This window comes from Oncorhynchus kisutch, linkage group LG2 (assembly GCF_002021735.2).
Source record: "Oncorhynchus kisutch isolate 150728-3 linkage group LG2, Okis_V2, whole genome shotgun sequence".
Lineage (NCBI taxonomy): Eukaryota > Metazoa > Chordata > Actinopteri > Salmoniformes > Salmonidae > Oncorhynchus > Oncorhynchus kisutch.
The window spans coordinates 19,465,261-19,492,643 of NC_034175.2; the positions used below are offsets into that span (position 1 = coordinate 19,465,261).

General features: G+C 43.4%; 1 protein-coding gene across 7 annotated transcripts in view; it reads right to left on the reverse strand.

Annotated features, from left to right (window-relative positions):
* Positions 1-27,383, reverse strand: part of LOC109908843 (ras/Rap GTPase-activating protein SynGAP) — a 121,907-nt gene that overhangs the window by 21,705 nt on the left and 72,819 nt on the right. For 4 of the 7 annotated variants that reach the window (XM_031789944.1, XM_031789958.1, XM_031789966.1 and 1 more), the window contains exons 4-19: positions 24,748-24,842; positions 23,148-23,269; positions 17,659-17,812; positions 17,074-17,172; positions 15,059-15,298; positions 14,525-14,854; positions 12,957-13,101; positions 12,691-12,835; positions 12,259-12,495; positions 11,805-12,006; positions 11,269-11,477; positions 10,747-10,960; positions 9,816-10,412; positions 9,172-9,615; positions 6,367-6,549; positions 5,217-5,428 (exon numbers count right to left, since the gene is read on the reverse strand). In XM_031789944.1, coding sequence (XP_031645804.1) covers positions 5,217-5,428; positions 6,367-6,549; positions 9,172-9,615; positions 9,816-10,412; positions 10,747-10,960; positions 11,269-11,477; positions 11,805-12,006; positions 12,259-12,495; positions 12,691-12,835; positions 12,957-13,101; positions 14,525-14,854; positions 15,059-15,298; positions 17,074-17,172; positions 17,659-17,812; positions 23,148-23,269; positions 24,748-24,842 — 3,628 coding nt within the window. The remainder of the gene's footprint in view (positions 1-5,216; positions 5,429-6,366; positions 6,550-9,171; positions 9,616-9,815; positions 10,413-10,746; positions 10,961-11,268; positions 11,478-11,804; positions 12,007-12,258; positions 12,496-12,690; positions 12,836-12,956; positions 13,102-14,524; positions 14,855-15,058; positions 15,299-17,073; positions 17,173-17,658; positions 17,813-23,147; positions 23,270-24,747; positions 24,843-27,383) is intronic. The other 3 variants (XM_031789946.1, XM_031789953.1, XM_020507581.2) reach the window with 3 other exon arrangements.

Below are 27,383 nucleotides of genomic sequence, written 5' to 3' on the forward strand. Positions count from 1 at the left end.
TTTCAATAGATTAAAATAGTTAATTACATTGGTAATATCATAACAAAATGTACATACAGAATCTTAGTGCATCATTATTAGTATGGCTGGTACAGTACTGGTACTTCAATAGGGTATTGATAACATTTAGATAGTGTGTTACTCTGTCTTGTCTGATATAATAGAATATAATCTGTCATATTCCTCTTAAGAAACATAACTGCTACTCTAGAGGCAGTCGTCTAGAGCAACCAAGATAAATCACAAAAAAAGTATTTCAGAATATCTGAAGTCATTTCTAAGAAGAATGATGAATGAGATTTGAAAATCAATGATAAAGGTTTGGGTTTTGTAGGAATGTATGGTTAATTTTCCTTTTGGAGGACAGTGGAAGTCGGGAAATTTACATACACCTTAGCCAAATACATTTGAACTCAGTTTTTCACAATTTCTGTATCCTAGTAACAATTCCCTGTCTTAGGTCAGTTAGGATCACCACTTTATTTTAAGAATGTGAAATGCCAGAATAATAGTAGAGAGAATGATTTATTTCAGCTTTTATCTCTTTCATCACATTCCCAGTGGGTCAGAAGTTTACATACACTCAATTAGTATTTGGTAGCATTGCCTTTAAATTATTTAACTTGGGTCAAACATTTTGGGTAGCCTTCCACAAGCTTCCCACAATAAGTTGGGTGAATTTTGGCCCATTACTCCTGACAGAGCTGGTGTAACTGAGTCAGGCTTGTAGGCTTCCTTGCTCGCACACGCTTATTCAGTTCTGCAGACAAATGTTCCATAGGATGGAGATCAGGGCTTTCTGATGGCCACTCCAATACCTTGACTTTGTTGTCCTTAAGCCATTTTGAAGTGCACCAGTCCCTCCTGCAGCAAAGCCCCCCCACAACAGTTGGGATGGTGTTCTTCGGCTTGCAAGCCTCCCCCTTTTTACTCCAAACATAACGATGGTCATTATGGCCAAACAGTTCTATTTTTGTTTCATCAGACCAGAGGACATTTCTCCAAAAAGTACAATCTTTGTCCCCATGTGCAGTTGCAAACCGTAGTCTGGCTTTTTTATGGCGGTTTTGCAGCAGTGGCTTCTTCCTTGCCTAGCGGCCTTTCAGGTTATGTCGATATAGGACTCGTTTTACTGTTGATACTGTTGATATGTACCTGTTTCCTCCAGCATCTTCACAAGGTCCTTTGCTGTTGTTCTGGGATTGATTTGCACTTTTCGCAACAAAGTATGTTCATCTCTAGGAGACAGAACGCGTCTCCTTCCTGAGCGGTATGATGGCAGCATGGTCCCATGGTGTTTATACTTGCGTACTATTGTTTGTACAGATGAACGAGCTACAGTACTTTTGGAAATTGGACATGTCTCCCAAGGATGAACCAGACTTCTTTTGATTTTCCCATGATGTCATGAGTTTGAAGGTAGGCCTAGTGTATGTAAACTTCTGATCCACTGGAATTGTGATACAGTGAATTATAAGTTAAATAATCTGTCTGTAAACAATTGTTGGAAAAACTACAATAGATTTGCCAAAACTATAGTTTGTTAACAAGAAATTTGTGGAGTGGTTTAAAAACTAGTTTTAATGACGCCAACCTAAGTGTATGTAAACTTCCGACTTCAACTGTATATATATATATATATATATATATATATATATATATATATATATATATATATATATATATATATATATATACATACACACATAAAGATTAATACGTATACACGTACACTACTGTTCAAAAGTTTGAGGTCACTTAGAAATGTCCTTATTTTTGGAAAGCAATTTTTTTGCACATTAACATAACGTCAAATTGATCAGAAATACAGTGTAGATATTGTTAATGTTGTAAATGACTATTGTAGCTGGAAACGGCTGATTAAAAAAAAATGGAATATCTACATAGGTGTACAGAGGCCCATTATTAGCAACCATAGATGTCCTAACTAACTTGCCAAAACTATCGTTTGCTAACAAGACATTTGTGGAGTGGTTGAAAAACAAGTCAATGACTCCAACCTAAGTGTATGTAAACCTCCGATTCAACTGTAACTACCTGAGCTAATGAAGTAGCTTGAAACATATTTTCTACCATCAATAATTTAAAAAACACAAATAGCATTTCTACTTCATTGACAGCATATGAATCTGTCTTAAAATCTAGCAGCCATCCACTACTTATAGAATCCCCTAGATTACCTTGTCAACTGTAACAATGCCATCGCCCAAACTAACTTCAAAGGGGAAAGAGAACTTGTCATTTAGCAGATAAATTAGGTTTACTCTGTGTTCTCTTTACACATCATAAGAAAGTATTTCCCCATCAAACTGTGGTCGCGGTTTGTAAAGATTGGCATTGTTCATTCTCATGGCAAGCTGTTATGGTGATGACAACAATATGTCATGTACTACCTAAGTCTTTGCTTCATGCATTTTTATCAAAAACACCATTATGGCCTCATACTGTATAGGGTAGATAGAAGTCATATGATGTCACCTTTCAGTCCATTATTGTGCTTTTCAATTCAATCTAGGTGAATCCCTCTCAGTTTACGATTATCGGAATAATCACCACAGATGATGCAGGTAAACTACAAAAGGAAGAAAAAAAAAGCAGCATGTTTGATATACTGGTAAAAAAAAGGTTGCCAAGTAGTGCAATAGTACAAAGGGCCTAAAAATGTGTCTTTTGGGTTCTTTATGCACAAAGTTATGGGGTTATGGATGGGATTGGTTCCATTAAGTACAGCCAGGAACTGCCTCGGTCTTCATTCCATTTCTTCTTCCCTGGAATGGATTAAAAGTTCCCTGTGACGCATATCTAACTTTCAATTGCAGATTATTAGAGGTGGTGGACAAAAGCAAAACTTTTACACAAATAGTTTCCTCTCAAGTTCCTTGTCTCAAGTCAATTTGTTAACATTAGTCAGAAAAAGAATGTTCAATGATCATTTTTCTACTGACTGGGTGAAAACCAATTGCCTAATGATTTCAGTGTTGACCTCACCTTTCAAATGAATGTGCAGTTAGTTTGAAGCTATCCCATTATTTATATATACACTGCTCAAAAAATAAAGGGAACACTTCCTAGATCTGAATGAATTAAATATTCTTATTAAATACTTTTTTCTTTACATACAGTTGAATGTGCTGACAACAAAATCACACAAACATTATCATTGGAAATCAAATTGATCAACCCATGAAGGTCTGGATTTGGAGTCACACTCAAAATTAAAGTGGAAAACCACACTACAGGCTGATCCAACTTTGATATAATGTCCTTAAAACAAGTCAAAATTAGGCTCAGTAGTGTGTGTGGCCTCCACGTGCCTGTATGACCTCCCTACAATGCCTGGGCATGCTCCTGATGAGGTGGTGGATGGTCTCCTGAGGGATATCCTCCCAGACCTAGACTAAAGCATCCGCCAACTCCTGGACAGTCTGTGGTGCAACGTGGCGTTGGTGGATCGAGCGAGACATGATGTCCCAGATGTGCTCAAATGGATTAAAGTCTGGGGGACGGTCGGGCCAGTCCATAGCATCAATGCCTTCCTCTTGCAGGAACTGCTGACACACTCCAGCCACATGAGGTCTAGCATTGTCTTGCATTAGGAGGAACCCAAGGCCAACCGCACCAGCATATAGTCTCACAAGGGGTCTGAGGATCTCATCTCGGTACCTAATGGCAGTCAGGCTACCTCTGGCGAGCACATGGAGGGCTGTGCGGCCCCCCAAAGAAATGCCACCCCACACTATGACTGACCCACCGCCAAACCGGTCATGCTGGAGGATGTTGCAGGCAGCAGAACATTCTCCACGGCGTCTCCAGACTCTGTCACGTCTGTCACATGTGCTCAGTGTTAACCTGCTTTCATCTGTGAAGAGCACAGGGCGCCAGTGGCGAATTTGCCAATCTTGGTGTTCTCTGGCAATGCCAAACGTCCTGCATGGTGTTGGGCTGTAAGCACAACCCCCACCTGTGGACGTCGGGCCCTCATACCACCCTCATGGAGCCTGTTTCTGACCGTTTGAGCAGACACATGCACATTTGTGGCCTGCTGGAGGTCATTTTGCAGGGCTCTGGCAGTGCTCCTCCTGCTCCTCCTTGCACAAAGGTGGAGGTAGCGGTCCTGCTGCTGGGTTGTTGCCCTCCTATGGCCTCCTCCACGTCTCCTGATGTACTTACCTGTCTCCTGGTAGCGCCTCAATGCTCTAGACACTACGCTGACAGACACAGCAAACCTTCTTGCCACAGCTCGCATTGATGTGCCATCCTGGATGAGCTGCACTACCTGAGCCACTTGTGTGGGTTGTAGACTCCGTCTCATGCTACCACTAGAGTGAAAGCACCGCCAGCATTCAAAAGTGACCAAAACATCAGCCAGGAAGCATAGGAACTGAGAAGTGGTCACCACCTGTAGAACCACTCCTTTATTGGGGGTGTCTTGCTAATTGCCTATAATTTCCACCTGTTGTCTATTCCATTTGCACAACAGCATGTGAAATGTATTGTCAATCAGTGTTGCTTCCTAAGTGGACAGTTTAATTTCACAGAAGTGTGATTGACCTACATTGGAGTTACATTGTGTTGTTTAAGTGTTCCCTTTTATTTCTTTGAGCAGTGTATATATGTATATTTGACCTACACACCTAAGGCTCCTGAGTAGTGCAGCGGTCTAAGACAGTGCATCCCAGTGCAAGAGGTGTCACTACAGTCCCTGGTTCAAATCCAGGCTGTATCACATCCGGCCGTGATTGGGAGTCCTATAGGGCGGAACACAATTGCCCAGTGTCGTCCGAGTTTCGCCGGGTTAGGCCGGATTAGGCCGTCATTGTGAAAATAAGAATTTGTTCTTAACTGACTTGCCTAGTTAGTAAAGGTTTACATTTTTTGAAAAACATTTAAAAGATGGTTGAGGCCTCCCCGTTATTTCTCCATACATTATTAAGGTATCTATTTCATAACTATACATTATCTAGACTCATATATTCATCAATATTCCCCATATTATTTCCAAAAATCAGCACTTGCCTAAAGAAGATTAACTCTGTCTATAATTGTTGATATTTCTTGGATAAACGTAATCAGACATGATAGGTCTTAACAATACATTAATTTATTTTCTTCACTCCATTTTAGTTCTCTCTCTCTTCCTCTCTACATCTCCATTCTCCATCTCCTCCACCCTCCACCACCACCCCTCTTTTTACCTGTTGATTATTCCTTTAATTTGGGAGTCTTTCTCCACCTGCTGTTGCCGTAGCCTCCTCTCGCTGTCCTCCAGGCGACTCTGGTATTGTGAGAGGATCTTACTGGTCTGCTGCTCCTGGGAAAGGAGCCTCTTCTCATACTCCTCCAGCTTCCTGTGGGACATGATCAGTCGCTCCTTCAGGGAGTGGATCTCCTCCTCGTATTCCTTTACCTGAGGGAACGCATTGGAGATAGAAAATGGTTGAGCAATTGTCATACACGTCGACAAGTCACCATGGAATAGGGAGGCAACCACATTGTTGTCCAGTGTTCATTAAAGTCTAAGGCACACATAGTTTATCCCTTTTCACTTACTCACTATGCACAAAGATCCAGCTATGTCTATTATGAAAATAACTCCAGAAGGGAATATATTGAAAATATAAAAATAGTTGAGCAAATGTCATACTGTTTATTAGCAACACATGGCTAAACAACCAGCAAATGTTCTTGGGGGTTGACTGAACACACCTTCACTCGGACAAAGAAATGTGGTAATGCGGTGTCTGCGGTCAAATATGAATATGCGAGCTAACAGTTTGTTTATTTTCAATGACTCACTGTTGTTCAAGTTCATCCTCAGCTGTTCCTTTCTAAATTATTCATAAATACGTGTCTCGGTACCATCTGTTCTCCACTGATAGACTTGGGTTGCACTTCCCTGACATCTGTACTGTGCATTAAGAAGGATATAGGACTCAGATCAGTGTTACGGTTCTCTAGTCTCACAGTTTGCTGTTTAATATGCTGCTACGTCGAATTGCTAAAGAAGAGAGAAATTCTGCATTCCTTTGAGGGATCGTTTTGTTACTGTTGATTTCCTAGAAGATTGGGATTTCAATGCCAAAGCTACAGTATATTGTTAAGACAATTATCTACTTTTATATATATATATATATACATACACACACACACACACACACACACACACACACACACACACACACACACACACACACACACACACACACACACACACACACACACACACACACACACACACACACACACACACACACACACACACACACACACACACACATTGCCAATGTCAAATTTAGGCTAGCATTCTTTTGTATTGCAAAAGCTGTGGTGGTATGATGTATCTACCCTGTCTAAGCGAGACTCATCCATGCTTTTGGAGTACTCCTTCAGCTTGAACTCCTCACGGTCGATGCGGTTAGCCTCCAGAGTAATGTCAGCGGAGAGGTGAGGCATGTTGGAGACCCAGGCGACTGTTCTCTCATTGGCCGGGGTCGGGGGGTTAAGGGTCGAGGGCGACTGCCCGGAACCCTGGGGAAAAAGGCAAGAAGCAGATATGAAGAGGAAGAATATGTACTAGTACTAGCAGTGGTGTGTATTCATGGGTGCCAAGGGAAGCCAGGCCTGTCACCAAAAATTGAACAAGAAAAAACATAGATAAATATTTTTTTTGTCTCTCTGTGTTTCATAATTTTCCTTCAAGGCTGAATATATCTGAATATATCTATATCAGTGTCTCCTGACTCCTCCTGTCTCAGCCTCCAGTATTTATGCTGGAGTAGTTTGTCGGGGGGCTAGGGTCAGTTTGTTATATCTGGAGTACTTCTCCTGTCCTATTCGGTGTCCTGTGTGAATTTAATTACGCTCTCTCTAATTCTCTCTTTCTCTCTTTCTTTCTCTCTCTCGGAGGACCTGAGCCCTAGGACCATGCCTTAGGACTACCTGACATGATGACTCCTTGCTGTCCCCAGTCCACCTGGCCGTGCTGCTGCTCCAGTTTCAACTATTCTGCCTTATTATTATTGGACCATGGTGGTCATTTATGAACATTTGAACATCTTGGCCATGTTCTGTTATAATCTCCACCCGGCACAGCCAGAAGAGGACTGGCCACCCCACATAGCCTGGTTCCTCTCTAGGTTTCTTCCTAGGTTTTGGCCTTTCTAGGGAGTTTTTCCTAGCCACCGTGCTTCTACACCTGCATTGCTTGCTGTTTGGGGTTTTAGGCTGGGTTTCTGTAGAGCACTTTGAGATATCAGCTGATGTACGAAGGGCTATATAAATACATTTGATTTGATTTGATCTCAGTGGAGAACGCATCCAAGCAAGCAAAACACTGCCCCTCTGTCTCTGTATGTGTCGGCCATCTATCTGATGCTGTCTGGGCCAAAAGAGTATGACATTGTTGCCGGACGTAGCATTGAATGCAAGGGAAACCAACAAGCATTTGGCCTTCCTTGATTAAGTATAAAATAATAGCCAATCAGCGTTGCTCTAAACTGAATGAGCTCAACTGTGAATGGTCCTGGCGTATCATTAATAAGTGTCAAGGGAAGCCAGTTTGGATTTGGCATCACTCCTATCAAATCGCGATGAGAGCATACGTCATTTTTGAAACAACTTGAATTGTTGAATCTCGTTGTGATGTTGTCCTCTGGTGGCTAGCTAGCTCTTTCCTAATTTAGCCATGGATGGAAATAGGGATTTGGACTTGTGGTTTTACTTAATTCTCCATACTGGCCAATGATTATAACAGTGATTCTGATCCAACCATTAATTCCTACATTGTGCCCCTGGCCTGAGAGGATGGAAGTTCAATATGTAGCTTGATGTAAAAGGCTCATGTTAAATAGCTAACATTGCCCATGAAAGGAAGTTAGACTAGCAAGCAAGCATTTTAGCCATGTAGCCTAGGACAACAATAAATAAAAGAGTGTACTATATGACAGAGTGACTGTTTCGTCAACATTAAAGAGGATGTCATTGGCCTTTCTCTACAAGTAGGGTGAGTTAACAAGTGTTTTCGACATGCACAAACTTTCTCACACACACACACACACACACATGAATCAGAACCATGGACAGCCACATTATATTTAGCTTACGTTGATTGGACTAAATTGTTTTTGGTTGCTTTTAGTTGTCACTGTAGTAGACTAAGCATAGGTGATATGATGATGTTGAAATGTTGAAGTTGAAATGTTTCATCTCAATCTCTTCTTTCAAAGACTCATCATGGACACTCTTACTGACAGTTGTGCCTGCTTTGTGTGATGTATTGTTGTCTCTACCTTCTTGCCCTTTGCGCTGTTGTCTGTGCCCAATAATGTTTGTACCATGTTTAGTGCTGCTACCATGTTGTCATGTTGTGTTGCTACCATGTTGTCATGTTGTGTTGCTACCATGATGTCATGTTGTGTTGCTACCATGCGGTGTTGTCATGTGTTGCTGCCTTGCTATGTTGTTGTCTTAGGTCTCTTTATGTAGTGTTGTGTTGTCTCTCTTGTTGTGATTTGTGTGTTTTGTCCAATATTTATATATTTTTTTTATCCCCCGCCCCCGCAGGAGGCCTTTTGCCTTTTGGTAGGCCGTCATTGGAATGTGTTCTTAACTGATATGCCTAGTTAAATAAAGGTTAAATAAAATAAAACAATGGTGCTGGAAAAGTGTTTTCTTTGCATCTTGTGGTAACTCTCCTTGTGGTAACTCTCCTTGTGGTAACTCTCCTTGTGGTAACTCTCCTTGTGGTAACTCTCCTTGTGGTAACTCTCCTTGTGGTAACTCTCCTTGTGGTAACTCTCCTTGTGGTAACTCTCCTTGTGGTAACTCTCCTTGTGGTAACTCTCCTTGTGGTAACTCTAAACCAATAGTTGTTTAGTGGTCAATGTAACTGTTATATATATATATATAGCTACTGTGTACTACACACATGAGGGGGTGACCCTTGGCCCTATTTAATCATACAGGTCACTGGGACTCTGGGGTTGGTCAGAAACAACTGTGAAAGAGAGAGCATGGTTGAACTGTATTTGATAGGTGTGTTGGAATTGTTATATAATGCAGAGTGAGAGAAAATAACAGTGACAGCTATGAGCTTCTTGTCAGATTTAAGGGTAGATTAAATTACACAATAGAGTACAGTAGCCTGCATACCTGTTTACTAATGGAAGGTTTGAGCAGGTGCTGTTGCTGTGGTTGCTGTTGCTGCTGCTGTGATTGCTGTATGGTGGTTGTAGTGCCTCCCTGTGGCCCCTGGGGGCCCTGGCTCTCCCTGACAGAGCTCTGCTGGTGGGGCAGTCCAGGGGCTGTGTTGTCTTTGACCGACAGCTGTTGCCGTGGTGCCTGTTGCCGACCTCCGTAGCCCGACTCTGGTGATAGGTTGGCACTGGGCGGTCGCGTCTTAGCGGATGGTGTGGGAGCAGCAGCCGCACTGACAGACAGCTGATGGGAGGTCTGTGATTTGACGCGTTGAGCGGGAGGCGGGGCGATGGAGCTCTGGCGCACAGGCTGGACTGTGGAGGGGGGTGTGGCCAGGGAGGAGTGGGAGGTACCAGTCTGAGAGGCCATGCCCATCTGCTGTTGCTGTTGAAGATTATCCTAACAAGGACAATTATAGAACTCCAAGTTATCCTGGTCTTAAACCTGTTTCAGATGTTTACATTATGCTAATCCTATTTATGTAGGCTACAAACAAATGTTGACTTAAATTACAGGAAAGTAGGAGAGACAAAAAGGCTAATTTGCACAAAAGTAGAACATGATTGTAAACACATTCTTGACCTTAAGTTAATCCATACCTGCCCGTGCATGGACAGTTGCCGCCGTGCGAAATCAGCCCTGCTGTAGTCGTCGCTATAGCTGTGTGAGTGGATAATGGCTGGCTGCCCCAGGTGCCCTGCCCCGGTCCTCAGGGTGGACAGGTCCTCGCTGCGAGAGAACCCCCCGTGGGCGAACTGGGGGATGTAGGCCTCGTGCGAGCCACCGGGGTCAGGCTCCGGGGCCAGGAGCAGGGGCGGCGGGAGATGGGCCCTGCTGTGCTGGTGGTGAAGGTGGGGTCCATCTGCAGTGCCGGTGGCCAGGTGAAACAGGGGGTTCTGGAAGGAGAGTGGGTATCTCAGGGCGGCGGCCTGCTGCTGCTGCTGCTGGGACAGCGAGTCGGTGGTGGTGCCCATCTGGCTCAACTGGCTCAGCCGGAGGCCCCCTGACATGCTGGATCCCCCCGAGCCGGCCGAGAGGCGGCCTCCGGCCCGGAGCTGACCACTCAGGCCCGAGCCCAGGCCTCCTCCACCCTGGCTGCTGAGCCCTCCGAAACTGCCCATGCCGGTGATGGAGGCCTGGGAGGAGTTGAGCATGGCCACCGACTGCAGGTTAGACACGCTGTTCATTGTGGAGTCCTGGAGGTCCATCATAGATATACACTTTATTGACACTGAGCACCTAGACGAGATTGATAGAGCTAACAGCCTTCTGTGCCCAATTCTAAAGTGCCAATAAGTAGATTACATTTTTTATCTATTAAGAGGGGTGGTTGTAAGCCTGAATTGCATGTCCCATGACTTACCACTAAGGTACATGCATCATTTTCCTATGAGCGCACAGCTGCCATACTATCCTGCAGTCGTCTGCCAGACTTGGCTACCACATGGAAAGGAGATGTGCAGTTTACATAGCTTCCTGTAGAACATGTCTCCTAACAGATCCTAATGCTATCAAAATAATTCAACTAACCTTGTGGTCTGGCTCGGTGATATCGGAGCTACTGGTGCAGTAGGCAGGGCTGGATCGGGCCAAGGGAGGGCGTGTTACATAGAAAACGTCTTTGGAGGCTCGATGTGGGTGATCACGCTCTTGGAAACTCAGCTGAGGATGAGCACGAGACGGCATGACCCCCCCACCGGACACACCAGATGTAGGGGAAGGCAAGCGAGTGATATCTATGGAGCTTAAGAAAGGCAACAACACATGGCAACAGATTGGAGAAGACGATGACAAGGTTATAGGTGTATTACGAGTTTGGCACAAAAGGCACAACCCAACCACAGCTTTATGGCGGGAAAGGCAAAACTTTAACAAATGCACCAACCAACCATCCTCCTAGGACTGGTTTCCCCAACACGGATTAAACCTAATCATAGACTAAAAAGTATGTTCAATGGAAATTCTCCATTCAAAGTTATTTTTTGTCCAGGACTATACTTAACCTGTTTCCAGGAAATAGGCCCATAGGATTAAATAAAGCCAGGGCACTACCTGTTGAGATCCTTCATCATGAGATTCTGGAACTCCGAGGAGACTCCCCTGTTGAAGCTGGGTCGTGAGAGCAGCCTCTCCGTCTGTCTCTCATGGACTCTATCTGTCTGGTTCTGGTGGCTGGGCTGCCTCTGCAGGTGGGGGTTACGCAGGGCCATGCTGATGTCATTCAAGAGGCGGGGCAAGGGACCCAGTTTGATAATGGCATCCTGTGGGTTAGGGTTAGAAGACTGACATGAATACAAGTTAACAATGACAATAGGAAAAGCATTCAAAGGGTTAAAAAGTGTGGTTGATCATTTTAAGTATCTTATCTTTGAAAATTACAAGTGCCCTTAATCATTCCATTCATTCTACTGACTCATACGTTCAGATTACTGAGTTGTCAAGACCATACATAGTTATTTTATTGTCCTGATTCCTAATTGGACTTCATTATTGAATAACACTACAATGGTTATCTGTAACTTGTACTTTTCTTATTGGTCATATGTTGTAGAGGTTATATTGTTAATATTTACCCTGATCCTCCCTACCTTGCTGAGCTGGGCCATGACCTCCCAGAGGAGGCTGTGTAGTATGGACAGCTCCCTGCCCAGGTCGATGTAGCCCTCGAAACCCCCCGCGTTGCTCACACTGTCCAGGTTGGAGATCTCATAGAGGAATTGTTGCATGGAGCCCCACTCCATCTCTAAGAACTCATTCATGAAGCACATGTACTCCTCTTTCATACCAAACCTGAGGGAGAGAGAGAAGAAGAGTCAAAATGCTATAAACTCAGATTACATATCATCGGCTGGTTTCCCGGACACAGAATTAGCCCAATCCTGGATTAATAACTAATAAGACATTTCAATGGAGCATCTACATTGAGCATGCATTTTAGTCCAGGACTAGGCTTAAATCTTTGTCCCAGAAAAATGCTCAAAATATTACAGAAGTTTTAGCATAAGCATAACATTATAAGTTGTAGTGAATGAATGAACTGACTTGGAGAAGTTGGCCAGGTTCTGCACCACTTTGGAGATGAGGGTGAGCGTGCGCGACGTCTGCTCGTCTGGGTACTCCTGGGTCAGGTTAAACAGGGAGGGGGACATGACGGCCGGACACAGGAAGCGCAGGAAAAGGGAGCCGCTGATTAGGCGGTCTGCGATGTCCTCCCTCCCCCTCTCTGCACAGCGCACCCTCCACGAGGCAAACACCTCCTTCAGCTCTCGAGGAAACACACTGCAGAGAGATACAAATATACAGTGTGTTATAATCATTTAATAGTATATTCTGCTTTAGTAAGGCAGTGTATGCCAACTACTGAATGCAAATCTGGTGTGTTCAACGATTATGTAAATAAGTCTTTGGGTGCTGTAGACCAGGAGTAATCCTACTTGAATGAAAACAGTAAACACTCATATGCCAACTACTGACCAATGGGAGTTGACGATTTTGCAGAGTGCCAGTTCGCAGCACATACGGAGATTGGCTTGGTGATCTGGAAGGACAGAGGGTGGTGTCCTCATGGGGTCCACCTCGCAGTTCTCCTCTGATTCGTACAGCGCCCTTATGAACTCCCCTGAAACAAACACAATATCACTGACCATTAGGCAAACACAGAAAGATAATGAATACATCACAGCAAGAACAGTTCAACAACATGTATTGAGTGATAAATGTGAAGTATTTGAAGGCCACACCTATTGCATCCTTGAGGTACTTATGTCCAATCAGCTTGAGATACTCTTCTATGGCTTTGGTGGCCAGAGTGTTCTCTCTGAAGATAAGGTGTTCTCGGTCTATGAATCTATCTACCTCACACATCGCCATGTCTGAAAGAAAATCCTGGGAAGAAACAAAACAGAAACATCAACATAGCATAGACTTTATTTTTAAAACATTCAATTATAATCTATTGTGTACTCTCAAATTCAATTTTGAGGATATAACGCCTTTCCTCAGGTCAGAGTGTAATATGTTACGTTTAATATTCCTTCTGTTTCAATCTCTTTTGGTTTATGGTTTGGTAAGAAAACCAAGAAGTAGTCAAACTAACAAACTACTTAAGCATCATTCTCAGTTCTTGGATCTGAATCAACTCGACCCCAAAAGAGAAAAAGAAGCGGAAAAAAAGACTGCTCATGACCAATCAAGAAACCGGATAAACATTGGAATTAATTTTGAAAGGTGGAAGAGTGATGCCCAAATGGCCACCATTGTCATGGACAGGTAGGTAAGTGTTGGGTTGCGTTTTTAGCCTACTTTTTTTTAGCTACATTAGCTGCTAACCTTAGTATGTTCAATGTTCAAGCTTGCTAACATGGCTACTTAGCTAGCAAGCTGACATATTTTGTATTTGGAAACTAACGATAACTAGCTACATCATGAAGCTACACTGCATAAACAACACTAAATGCCCAATGCCTTTATTTCAACTAGCTAACGTTAGCTAGTTACGTAAAGCTAAATATGCAGATTGTTGACATGATAGTGTGTTTGGTTTGTAGATGATAATGCTAGGTGGTTGACAGCATTTTCAACCTAGGACCACCCCAAAAATGCATCATCTAGCTATACAGTGACATCACGCAAACATTTCTTTTCTCATGGAGATACTGGTGGAGACAGTCTGATTTCAAGGGAACCTGAGGTTGTAGAAGTTGTGATTGTGGAAAAGTCCAAAAGAGAGGTAAACATTTTTATGGAATGTTTTGTGATTGAATAATAATTTGATTGGTAATCGACCAATGGAAGCTATGTTTGCCAGTTCAGCACATTGCTTACATAGCATGGCATTGAGGCCTACCGTGAACTGCCCAACTTCAAGGACTGAATGAATATCCAGTGTGGTCAGTAAAGTAAACAATGGCTCATCTGCATGACATATTGCTAGACCATGGGCCATCAAGTAATATGATGGTTACATTAGCATGACACATGTTACACTGGTTACAGCACAACACTACATCCTATGTATTTAAAGGACACTGTTATGACATTGACCTATTTGTCAGTAATGCCCCCCCCCCCTCCCTATTTAGCTGTAGTCAACAGAGCATGGTGATTTGAGGCGGTTGAATATATAAACAGTGGATACATTCTCACTATAATGTACTCATATTCCATCAATATTATGCTATCAAATCAAAAACAGCATTTATCTGGCATATACACAGGATGCAGTGAGGTGTATACAGGAATATGACCTTGCATTGTACCGTGTACTATTGAAGTAACAACTTGTTTAATGTTTCATGCCAATACTTACCTTTGCTTTCCCCGTGCTCTGTAATATGTGGACCAGCGCACAGGCCACCTCTTCTTTACTCTTCACGCTCAGTAGAGGCTCTAGCACCGCACACAAAGTCCGGTAGTTATTGGTAACATACTCGGCAAACTCCTTGTACAGCTCCATGGGCAGGATGCTCATGGTCTGGTAACGGGACTTGAGGCGTAGGGAGGCATTGATGATCTTGCCCCCTGCTTGCCCCTTGGCCAGGATGCTAGGCTGGATGACCGGGTACCACTGCTCCACAAACTGTCGGCCCGTGATGCTGGAGATGGGGATACTGACCAGTCCCAGGTATGTGCTCTTTTCCTGATAGAAGAGGGGAAATGAATATGGGATTTTGTGGTCAAGAGTTATGTGGCCATTAAGAAAGAGGAGAAAAAGAAGATAGTAATGAAACTAAAGTATATTCATCTTAATCATTGGGCAAACTGCTTCAACCAGTCTGCAAAAAATTTCATTTTAACCAGTTTCATCCCGTTTTGCACACTGGTGAGAGAGTTGTCTCTTCACCTTGCGTCTCTTCTTGTCAGTCTCCTTGTAGAGATGAAGGCGTAGGTTGCGGACGGCTGGCAAGTTGTTGAACTCAAAGTGCTCGCCCCAGAACACGGTGTCAGTCCGGGGCTTGCTGGTGGTGCGTGCGTAAAGCATGTCGTCCAGACAAAGTTCGCAGTAGTAGCGCTTCTTGGCAGGAAGCTCCCGCGCCTCGATGATCCAGAGTTTCAGCACGTTGTCCACCCTCCGACTGTTGTCCTGAAGAGGGGCGAAGAGAGGGTGGCAAAAGGACAAGGCAGAACAGGGAGGAAAGAAAACCAAAGGGAAAAAGACCAAAGAGAAAAAGAAAGCCAAAGGGAGAGGGAGGGTTGAGTAGGTTAAGAACAGTGGTGTAAAGTACTTCAGTAAAAATACTTTAAAGTACTACTTAAGTAATTTTTTGGGGTATCTGTACTTTACTATTCATATTTTTTACAACTTTTACTTTACATTCCAAAAGAAAAGAATGTACTTTTTAATCCATACATTTTCCCTGACACCCAAAAGTACTCGTTACATTTTGACAGGAAAATGGTTCAATTCACACACTTATCAAGAGAACATTCCTGGTCATCCCTACTGCTTCTGATCTGGCGGACTCACTAAACACAAACGCTTCGTTTGTAAATTATGTCTGAGTGTTGGAGTGTGCCCCTGGTTATTCGTCAATAAAAAAAATAAAAACACAATTGTGCCGTCTGGATTTCTTAATATAAGGAATTTGAAATTATTATAGTTTTACTTTTGATACTTAAGTATATTTTAGCAATTTAATTTACTTTTGATACTTAATTATATTTCAAACTAAATACTTTTAGACTTTCTCAAGTCGTATTTCACTGGGTGACTTTCACTTGAGTTATTTTCTTTACTTTTCTTTACTTTTACTCAGGTTTGACAATTCAGTACTTTTTCCACCACCAGTTAAGAACAGTCTAAGAACAATATGCACACATACAGATGGAGATAAATGAGATAATACATTTGTACTGGAGGCATGAGAGACAGAAAGTGGATGTGTGATTGGTATGTTGAAGCAGAGAGCTGCATTTTCTGAACATGATTACAAAGAGCCAACTATGTCTGAAATCCCCCCATGGGAGGAGAGCATGCTGTGCAGATTGCACAGAGTGATGTTTTAGTCAGGGGTGAGTCATTTCAACTAGTCTGAAATGCCACTGGATCGCTCAGCCTTGGTTCAGATCAGCTCTTAATACCGAATTTAGATTGCTAAGTATATCAGCAATGTTCCAAAGTTGTTTTTCCTTAAGTACTCCATTGGTATGCCACCTGACAATTAACGTGGACGCCCGCCGAGTTGCAACCGTTCATCATGAATTTCAATAAGAAGAAATATCAAGAGCGCCTGTCTGCCCAGCGACGGTTGCGAAACCTAATGAACATCCTGGTCTCTATCGACATCGCACCTCGTCTTATCTCTCCCATCATGTGTCTGGTTGGGAAATTCATGAGGGTGCAGAGGATATTTCGGAGCCCCCGTGTTGAGTCCTTGGAGACCCATGATTCAGCCAGGAACCCCGCAGTCACAGCATCTGGATGAGTCAATCCACTCGGGCTGATGTTTCCTCTCGGTTTGCCTTAATAACTGCAGCTCCCTTGCTGCCATCAAGAGCAGTTATCTGTCTCTCGTAATGTCTCTTTTGATAAGAGGGGGGGGGCCTATTACGCAGACCTAGGAGATCAAGCGTAGCTGAAATTAGAAGATCTGTTTTAATCAACCGCATCTAAAGTGCTGAGTTTGCTCTTTTTAGTTATCTATTTAACTCTGATGATAGTGTAGAAGGGCTGTGTTCTAATATGTACTGTATCTGGTGACTATACATTACAGACATAGACAAACAGAGAGCACATGGAGGTTACAGTAAACAAAATGAGGAAATGCTCATATTGAAACAGACATTGAAGACAGGGGAGAAGGAGAGAGGCACTGACAGAACGAGAAGTAACTTAATTTCTCGTCCTTGTTTCCCCACCTTGTTGGGTTTGACAGCTCTCTGAAGATTCTCGATCCATTTGTCTCTCTCTGCACCCGAGCGACATGCAAAGCACTTGGTTCCCGAAGCCGTAGTCACCTGAGGTTACCAACGGTAACATCAACAGCCACAACCATTAGCAACTTGGGAGAAGATGACAAGTGGCATAACAACGTCCTTTAATCACAGAGACTTTTGTCATGTACACGTTGGCTATGGGAAAGTGAGCCATGCAGTGAAATCTGTTTTCACAACAAATTTCTGTGACAAATCAACTCGGGACATGAGCTCATTTCGAGCCACCCATCATCTACCCAACATTAGTGGCATTAGTAGCAATAGTAGACAGACCTGGGTTCAAATGCTATTTAAAATATTTCAAATACTTTTAGTGTTTGCTTTAGCCTGCCTGGAGTGGCAGATGGACGGGATTTGAACTTTATCTTCTTCTATTGGTTCCACTGCACCAGGCAAGATCAATCAAGCTCAGCAAAAGTATTTGAAATGATTTCAAATAGTATTTGAACCCAGGTTTAATTAGTAGCGCTATCTGGGTTCATTGTGTGTGTGTCGTGTCAGCCTCACCTCGAAACAGTACTCCTGTCCCAGGATGCTGGAATGGACGGGCTTGATGATGGCATCCTCGTCCAGGGTGAGGTCCAGCGCCTCGGCTGCGCTGCTAGGAGACAGCAAGGACTCATGGGAGTGGGACTCTTTGAAGCTCTGCATCAGGCGCGTTCTGGGTGGGGAGCAGAGACACAGTGAGAGGAGCAGAGTGAGTCCCATACATTACAGTACAAAGCATTCTGAACTGTGTTTTTTTTCTACATAATGTTTCCTCTATCATTTCCTATGGCTAAAAAGAGCTTCTGGACATCAGAACAGCTATCACCAACTTCGATTTGGACAAGGACTTCTACTTCAATGAGTCGGAGAAGAAAGACATTGATTATCCCGGGCCAGGCCCAAATCCCTGACACTCGAAGAAGGAGGAGACGCCGCTATAGAGGCCGGTGTACAGGATACCTGACTAGACTATGTCAGAGAGTGGATAAATAAACTGGATTAGGTCCGTGCGAGACGATTCTATCATCGTGGACTACAGGAAACAGAGGACCGAGCACGGCTCCATCTACATCGAAGGTGCTGTAGTGGAGCAGGTCGATAGCTTCAAGTTCCTCTGTGTCCACATCACTAAGGAATTATCCTGGTCTACACACACCAACACAGTCATGAAAAGGGCAAGACAACGCTTCTTCCCCCTCAGGAGGCTGAAAAGATTCGGCATGAGCCCTCAGATACTCAAAAAGTTCTACAGCTGCGCCTTTGAGAGCATCTTGACTGGCTGCATCACCACTTGGTATGGAAACTGCTTGGCATCCAACCGCAAGGCGCTATAGGGGGCAGTGCGTACAGCCCAGTACAACACTGGGGCCTGAGCTCCCTGTCAGAGGAAAGCCCTAAAAATGGTCAAAGACTCCAGCCACCCAAGTCATAGACTGCTCTCTCTGCTTTCGCACAGCAAGCGGTACCGATGCATCAAATCTGGAACCAACAGGACCATAAACAGCTTCTACCCCCATGCCATAATACTGCTAAATAGCTAGTCCATGTAGCTATTGGTTAACTATTTAACTATTTGCATTGACCCTTTTTTTGCATCTCTTTTGACTCATCAAATATGCTACTGTTACTGTTTATTATCTATCCTGTTTATTATCTATCCTGTTGCCTAGTCACTTTATCCTGTACATATCTACCTCAATTACCTGTTACCCCTGCACATCGACTCAGTACTGGTACTCCGTGTATATAGCCAAGTTATCATTGACTCAGTACTGGTATTCCGTGTATATAGCCAAGTTATCATTGACTCAGTACCGGTACCCTGTGTATATAGCCAAGATATCATTGACTCAGTACCGGTACCCTGTGTATATAGCCATGTTATCATTGACTCAGTACTGGTACTTTGTGTATATAGCCAAGTTATCATTGACTCAGTACCGGTACCCTGTGTATATAGCCAAGTTATCATTGACTCAGTACTGGTACCCTGTGTATATAGCCAAGTTATCATTGACTCAGTACTGGTACTCTGTGTATATAGCCAAGTTATCATTGACTCAGTACTGGTACTCCGTGTATATAGCCAAGTTATCATTGACTCAGTACTGGTACTCCGTGTATATAGCCAAGTTATCATTGACTCAGTACTGGTACTCTGTGTATATAGCCATGTTATCATTGACTCAGTACTGGTACTCCATGTATATAGCCAAGTTATCATTGACTCAGTACCGGTACTCCGTGTATATAGCCAAGATATCATTGACTCAGTACTGGTACTCCATGTATATAGCCAAGTTATCATTGACTCAGTACGGGTACTCCATGTATATAGCCAAGTTATCATTGACTCAGTACTGGTACTCCATGTATATAGCCAAGTTATCATTGACTCAGTACTGGTACTCCATGTATATAGCCAAGTTATCATTGACTCAGTACTGGTACTCCATGTATATAGCCAAGTTATCATTGACTCAGTATGGGTATTCCATTTATATAGCCAAGTTATCATTGACTCAGTACGGGTACTCCATGTATATAGCCAAGTTATCATTGACTCAGTACGGGTACTCCGTGTATATAGCCAAGTTATCATTGACTCAGTACGGGTACTCCGTGTATATAGCCAAGTTATCGTTACTTATGGTGTATTTATTCCTCGTGTTATTTTTTATATTTTTTTATCTGCATTGTTGGTAAGGGCCTGTAAGTAAGAATTTCACTATTAGTCTATTCCTGTTGTTTACAGAGCATGTGACAAATACGATTTGATTTGATTAGGCTCTACAGAGGGTAGTGTGTACGGCTCAGTACATTCCCAGGGCCAAGCTTCCTGAAATCCAGGACCTCTATATCAGGCGGTGTCAGAGAAAGGCCGTAAAATTGTCAAAGACTCCAGCCACCCTAGTTATAGGCTGTTCTCTCTGCTACCGCATGGCTAGTGGTACCGGAGCACCAAGTCAAGGAACAAGAGGCTTCTAAACAGCTTCTACCCCCAAGCCATACGACTTCTGAACAGCTAATCAAATGGCTACCCAAACTATTTGCAACCCCCCTCCCCGGTACCCCCTCTATATAGACCCGCTATTGTTATTTACTGCTGCTCCTTAATTATTTGTTTTTCTTATCTCTTACTTTGTATTTTCTTAAAACTTAATTGTTGGTTAAGGGCTTGTAAGTTAGCATTTTACTGTTGTATTCGGGGCATTTGACAAATAAACTTGGATTTGATTTGATCAGTGGGATGATTAAGTCAACAAGGCAACTGGCACCATGTGGCCAAAAAAATGCAACCACTGTCAATATTTTTCATTTGAATGTCGGCATACACTTCTTCAACTAAAGGGACTACCATCTGTTTATAGCTCCCTACAATCTCACTAACAAATCTAACTGTGACAAGGGTAGTGGAATACAATCAGTCATTGAGGGCACAGAGAGGCAGAGATCTTTCACAACGGCAGGCTTGGTGGAGTTCTTCTGAGATGCACTCGAGCATACCTGATTCCGAAAAGTTGAGAAACAGCACGCAACCATTCTGCTTTTCATGCCGAAGGATTCCGTCTATACTCACAAATTCTGTGTTCTGTGAGCTTGCAAAGAGGTCACATCAAAAAACAATGTGATGCTCGTCTCACAACGGGTCTAATTGTCATCAGAAGAAGTCAACACATTAGCAATCAATTAGAGTTTCACTGGATTACATTAGATTTGAGCGTAATGAGAATAGTGTTATGATTACATTTCTTGGACAACAAAGCTATGTTTCTATTGACAGCCATACATGCATAGAATTGTCCATGACGCTTGACCGCCTTTCCCGCCATGCCCGCCCACACTGACTTATACATATATACACATAGACACACACATACCAATTATGCTACAATGCCACTGAACTGAAGAGGATACAGATACAGAGTGCCAGAAAGGGGAATGACAGAGACCACAACACAGAAAAAGCAGAGAGAAGAAAGTAACAGTCTCCCTACTATGATGTCCCTGATGCATCCAGCTCTCTCGCGTTCTCCCTGTGCCACTGTTTTTGTGGACATTCACTCATAATGTGCATCAGAACATTGAATACTTACAGTGGAGTGGGAGAGAGAGAGAGAGAGAGGGAGAGAGAGAGAGAGAGAGAGAGAGAGAGAGAGAGAGAGAGAGAGAGAGAGAGAGAGAGAGAGAGAGAGAAAGACAGGAGAGAGATGTCGAGAGAGAGATAAAAATAGACCCAAAGAAATGAGTCAGAATGAGAGAAATAAAGGACAGTGGGGGAGGTCAAGAAAGGGAGGGCGAGAGGGTGAGAGAGACAGAGGGAGAGAGAAGGAGAGGGGGAAGACGGTGGGAGAGAGAACCTCTCAGAGGAAATCAAGTTGTTATGTAAACTGTGGGTACTTTAGAGAAGAAGGGAGTGACAGGGCAGATGAGAAAACAGAGAGAGACTAAAAGAGATAGATATGGTAGAAGAGGAGACACAAGAGGGCAGCAAATGAATGAATGCAAATTGCAATGCAACACAGCTAAGCCACACTGGAAACAACTCCATCCCCCAACATGCACTTTCTACCAACATTCTCTGTACTGAAGATGCAGGCAGGTGTTTCAAAAACAACAAAAAGTATTCTAAAAAGTGAAGTAAAACTGCGCCATCAACTACACCTCGAGCAACTTATCCAACGTAACAACACAGAATATGTATAAAGTCACCCTATTAGGATAGGTCATTCTCACAAACAAGTAAGGGACTGAATACCAGATAATGACCAAAACAACCCACACATCTCCCTTACCTGCAGCAGGTAGCCTAGTGGTTAGTGTTTGGCCAGGTTGCTAGATTGAATCCCCGAGCTGACAAGGTAAAAATCTGTCGTTCTGCCCCTGAACAAGGCAGTTAACCCACTGTTCCTAGTCCGTCATTGTAAATTAGAATTTGTTCTTAACTGACTTGTCCAGTTAATTATATATATATATTTTAAGTAAGCCAGGAGACGACCAAAAGCCAACTGTGTTTGAACTAAGGCCTTTGAAAAGGAAATCAGTCTTTGATGGCTTTGAAGACCGCATCCCTGGCGAAACATGACGAACTTCAGAAGCTGCTTGACCTGTCTTTCTGGGTATCCTCAAACTTAACCATCCATGAAATACGTCCGGATCTCTTCAATGAATAAATCATGAAAAGAACAGCTCCTCGACCGCACTTAAGCCCTTTCAAGATCCAAATGACCTCTTCTACACAGGTCAACTTGGAGTAGCTACAACACAAATGGCATGTCACTGATTTACCATTGTTTATTTAGCTATCTACTGGCACTATCATGCTGACAGATTTGCATAAAATCCATATGTTGTTTTAAATTTATGTTGTTTTCAATTTATTCAGTACGTATCCCTGTAGAGAAAACTACCCCTATTAGCATCATTAAATCATATAGCCTGGTATAATTCAATTTTATTCCCCACACAGGTTCATCTAAGGTATGTCCGTTCTGTGGCCATACAGCTGTCTGATGGTTGCCATGGAGAGGTCAGGACTTTTTATTAAATCTTGAATTGGTATTCTCCATGTATTAAGCCGTCATAAAAAATGTAGTATGTAAAATGGGAGTGCGGCGGCACCGAAAGGGGTGGTTGTGAAACAAACACTTACTGTCAAGGCTTACTGGTTTCACTATAGCTAGGAGTAATACTAAAAGCACAGTACCTGCCATATTGTCCTTGAAAGGTATCCAAAATAGACACAAGAAAGCATCTTTAAGAGTCACACATACATGTGGACACACCGGTAGGAGTGTACACACACACACACACACACTTGAAAAGACACATTGCAATGCAGCACAGCTAAGCCACACTGGAAAAAACTCCATCCCCCAACATGCACTTTCTACCAACATTCTTCCCCCAACATGCCTACCTGACCTGTTCCGCACACGGAGAGAGCAGGGAACACACGCACACACTCACAGAAACACACACACACAGACACACACAGAGACTCGTACCTGTCCTGGTCGGCACTGCGGAAGCGGGGGAGGATCATGTGTCGGAAGCTGCTGGTGCGGTCCAGTTTGGGCTGACTCTTAGCCCTCTTGATAGAGCCCTTCAACCTTCTACTGAGGAAACTCTGAACAGGGCAGCCATGGAGAGAGGGAGGAGGAGGTGAAGAATGAGAGGGTGTGAAACCGATGGAGTGAGGGAGGGAGGGGACGCAGGAAAGGAGATAGATCAGAGTTGTAGAGAGGGGGAATAGGGTGAGTGTGAGTAATGATGGATATTTTGTACCCAAAATGGATTGGAAGAAGAATAGAGGACATGTGATTTAGTGAATGACAGGTTATTGAAGGGGGAGAGCAACAGAAAGATGTATTACATATTATGTCAGTCATACGTCCACAATACAGCAATAGTAGAATAGTGGTAGAATAGTGTAGTATCATCTGGTAACCAACAGTGGGTGGTGTTGTGCCATAAATATACCCACAATCCAACAGCATACACTGGACCTCAGTAAAAATAGGAGTTTCATATTGCAGTGCAGTTTTGTACTGTGCTTCCATGCAACCATATTCCCCTGATTTTGATCAGCTGATTTAGTCAGTATATAACACAGGTCTTATCGAACAGGCTGTGTGTTGATACTGTGTCTTTTATAAGAAGTGCTGACAGGGAGAACATGGCTTCAATAGTAGAATGAAAATCAATGAATGATGTCATTCTCCGCAACATACATGATAAGGTTCCATGCAACTACTATGCAGCCTTCTCTCAGAGTGGAAGGAGAGACATGCTGCTGTATCTGAATAACCTCACAGTGATTTTTTGACAGTCTTACAATGCTGTTTCACCTCAATTCAACCTCTCTCCATGTCTAACATCTACTCAGATATCAATCTGCACATTACACATCAACATTGAACACTACATTCCGGGAGGAATTTGTCTGAATCGAGACAAACCACTCACTTTTTGTGACCTTTGTGTCACTGAAGTCTGTTTTAAAGAAGTGACTAAAGATTTGACTAATTTGCTGACCGTCAAGGTAACCGACTGGTAGGACTAGATAAGTCATTCTGGCTTGATTAGCCGGCCTGTCTGACACGTTTAAGCCTCATACAGTCAGAAGAACTGAATCACAGTGGTGGGTCACATTTGGCATAGGGAACAGAAAACTCCATAGCATTTGGCAAAGGACGTAACGTGAAGTTTAGAGGGGGTTTCTTCACCACATACAGAGACATCTGAGTCATGTACCTCGATCGGAGGCAGAGGTGCAATATGGCGTCTGGTCACTGGGCTGGAAGCGGCAACCCTCCAGTCCCCCGGCCAATTAGAAGAAGGGGGGGAGAGGGGGAGACTAAGAGACAGGCAGGGGGAGAGGGGCAGCGAGCGAGGGAGAGGGGGAGTACCGACCCCTTTCTTGTAGTGTTGCTGAGGGCAGGAGTGGCCATGGGGGAGGGAGGGGGAGAGAGAGGGTGAGAGGGCGAGGGGGAAGGGAGGGGTTCCACTGGCCCTGCGACAGGTGTGTGGTGGGGAGTGGAAAGGGAGGGATAGAGAGAGGGATGGGGGGAGCGAGCGAGCGCGGGAGGAGGGAGGGGTACTCACGGATTGTCGGAAAGGTTGGGGGGGGGCAGTGGGAGGGATCTCCATGCTTGGCTGCTTCACGTTGGCTATGCTCTTCCGCCGGGCGCGAGCGTTCTCTGAGAGAGAGAGAGGGAAGAAGTCAGGTAAGAAGAAGAGAGAGAGAGAGAGAGAGAATCCAAAAGACAGGTGAGAGAGAGGGGGAGCGAGAGAGGGCATGGACTTGGCATGTGGTCAGCGGGGAGATGGGAGCAAAAGAGAGAAGATACACACAGTACAGACTTACGGTCAGGGGAGAGGAAACATGAGAAACTGACAATTAAGGTGAAAAAAGCAGAAGGTAAAGTGAAGGTAGTGTGTACAAAAAAAGCAAGGGAGAGAGCAAGAGAACAAGGTTAAGTGTGAGAGAATCAATGTGATGATAATGTCCCATTCACCCTGATCTCCATCATCCCCTACTTCCTCCTCCTACCTACCATCCCCCCCTCTCCTCCTACCAGGAAAATTAGGAATGTAGATAGAGAGCTGCATGGAAAGGAAGATGAAAGAGGAGGGGTGAGGTGAGTGAATTGAAAGGGATGGGTTTTCTGCCTGGCTGTTCGACAAGGCAAATGTTAACAATCTGCACTGAGTGTGGTGGGGGAGGGAAGAGAGGAGGCAGGGAGCAAGAGAGGGAAGCAGGTGGAAGCATTAACAAACACAGCGCCTATTGACTTCCGTCCGTGAGTCAGTCCCTAATGCAGTGAATTAGGCAGTAAGGGAATACACTCTGTACTATCCATGATGGATGGCAGAGGAGACCAGTGGCCGGACAGTAGAGAAGATGGAGCACAGAAGCCCATTCTAACATTCTGTACTATCCATGATGGAAGGCAGGACCCACTAGACAGAGGCGTCAATTCAACATCTTTTCCACGTTGGCTCAACGTAATTCCGTTGAAATGACGTGGAAACAACATTGATTCAACCAGTGTGGTGCCCAGTGGGAGGAGACCAGTGGCTGGACACAGGAGAAGATCTGTGAAAGGCAAGGAGAAGTTAACTAATGTGTGCAGTTTATTAGTTTACTCCAAATGGGGGAGGGTTGGTAGGGTTTGTGGGGAATAGTAAAGGTATATTCAAACAAAAAAAGTGTGTGCATATGTATGCATATATACCCTACTGTCCAAAAGTTTGGGGTCACTTAAAAATGTCCATTAAAATAACATCAGATTGATCAGAAATACAGTGTAGACATGGTTAATGTTGTAAATGACTATTGTAGCTGGAAAAGGCAGGTTTTTAATGGAATATCTACATAGGTGTACAGAGGCCCATTATCCCGACTCCGGAATGCTGGCCTTCTAGGCAGAGTTGCAAAGAAAAAGTAATATCTCAGACTGGCCAATAAAATGAAATGATTAAGATGGGCAAAAGAACACAGACACTGGACAGAGGAACTCTGTTCCCGGAGTCACATCTTCACTGTTGACGTTGAGACTGGTGGGTTGCGGGTACTATTTAATGAAGTTGCCATTTGAGGACTTGTGAGGTGTCTGTTTCTCAAACTAGACACTAATGTACTTGTCCTTTTGCTCAGTTGTGTACCGGGGCCTTCCACTCCTCTTTCTATTCTGGTTAGAGCCAGTTTACGGTGTTCTGTGAAGGGAGTAGTACACAGCGTTGTACGAGATCTTCAGTTTCTTGGCAATTTCTCGCATGGAATATCCTTCATTTCTCAGAACAAGAATAGTCTGACAAAATGTATTTGTTTCTTGCCATTTTGAGCCTGTAATCAAACCCACAAATGCTGATGCTCCAGATACTCAACTAGTCTAAAGAAGGCCAGTTTTATTGCTTCTTTAATTAGCACAACAGTTTTCAGCGGTGCTAACATAATTGCAAAAGGGGTTTCTAATGATCAATTAGCCTTTTGAAATGATAAATTAGGATTAGCTAACACAATGTGCCATTAGAACACAGGAATGATGGTTGCTGATAATGGGCCTCTGTACGCCTATGTAGATATTCCATTAAAAATCAGCCTTTTCCAGCTACAATAGTCACTTACAACATTAATTTCTGATCAATTTGACGTTATTTTAATGGACAAAATATTTACTTTTCTTCCAAAAACAAGGACATTTCCAAGCGACCCCAAACTTTTGAACAGTAGTGTATGTGTATACGTATGAATGTTTATGTATGTATATATATATACAGTTGAAGTCAGAATTTTACATACACGTAGGTTGGAGTCATTAAAACTCGTTTTTTAAACCACTCCACAAATTTCTTGTTAACAGACTATAGTTTTGGCAAGTCGATTAGGACATCTACTGTGTGCATGACACAAGTAATTTGTACAACTATTGTTTACAGACATATTATTTCAGTTATAATTCACTGTACCACAATTCCAGAGGGTCAGACGTTTATATACACTAAGTTGACTGTGCCTTTAAACAGCTTGGAAAATTCCAGAAAGTGACGTCATGGCTTTAGAAGCTTCCGGCTAATTGACATAATTTGAGTCAATTGGAGGTGTAACTGTGGATGTATTTCAAGGCCTACCTTCAAACTCACTGCCTCTTTGCTTGACATCATGGGAAAATCAAAAGAAATCAGCCAAGACTACGGTTTGCAACTGCACATGGGGACAAAGTTCGTACTTTTTGGAG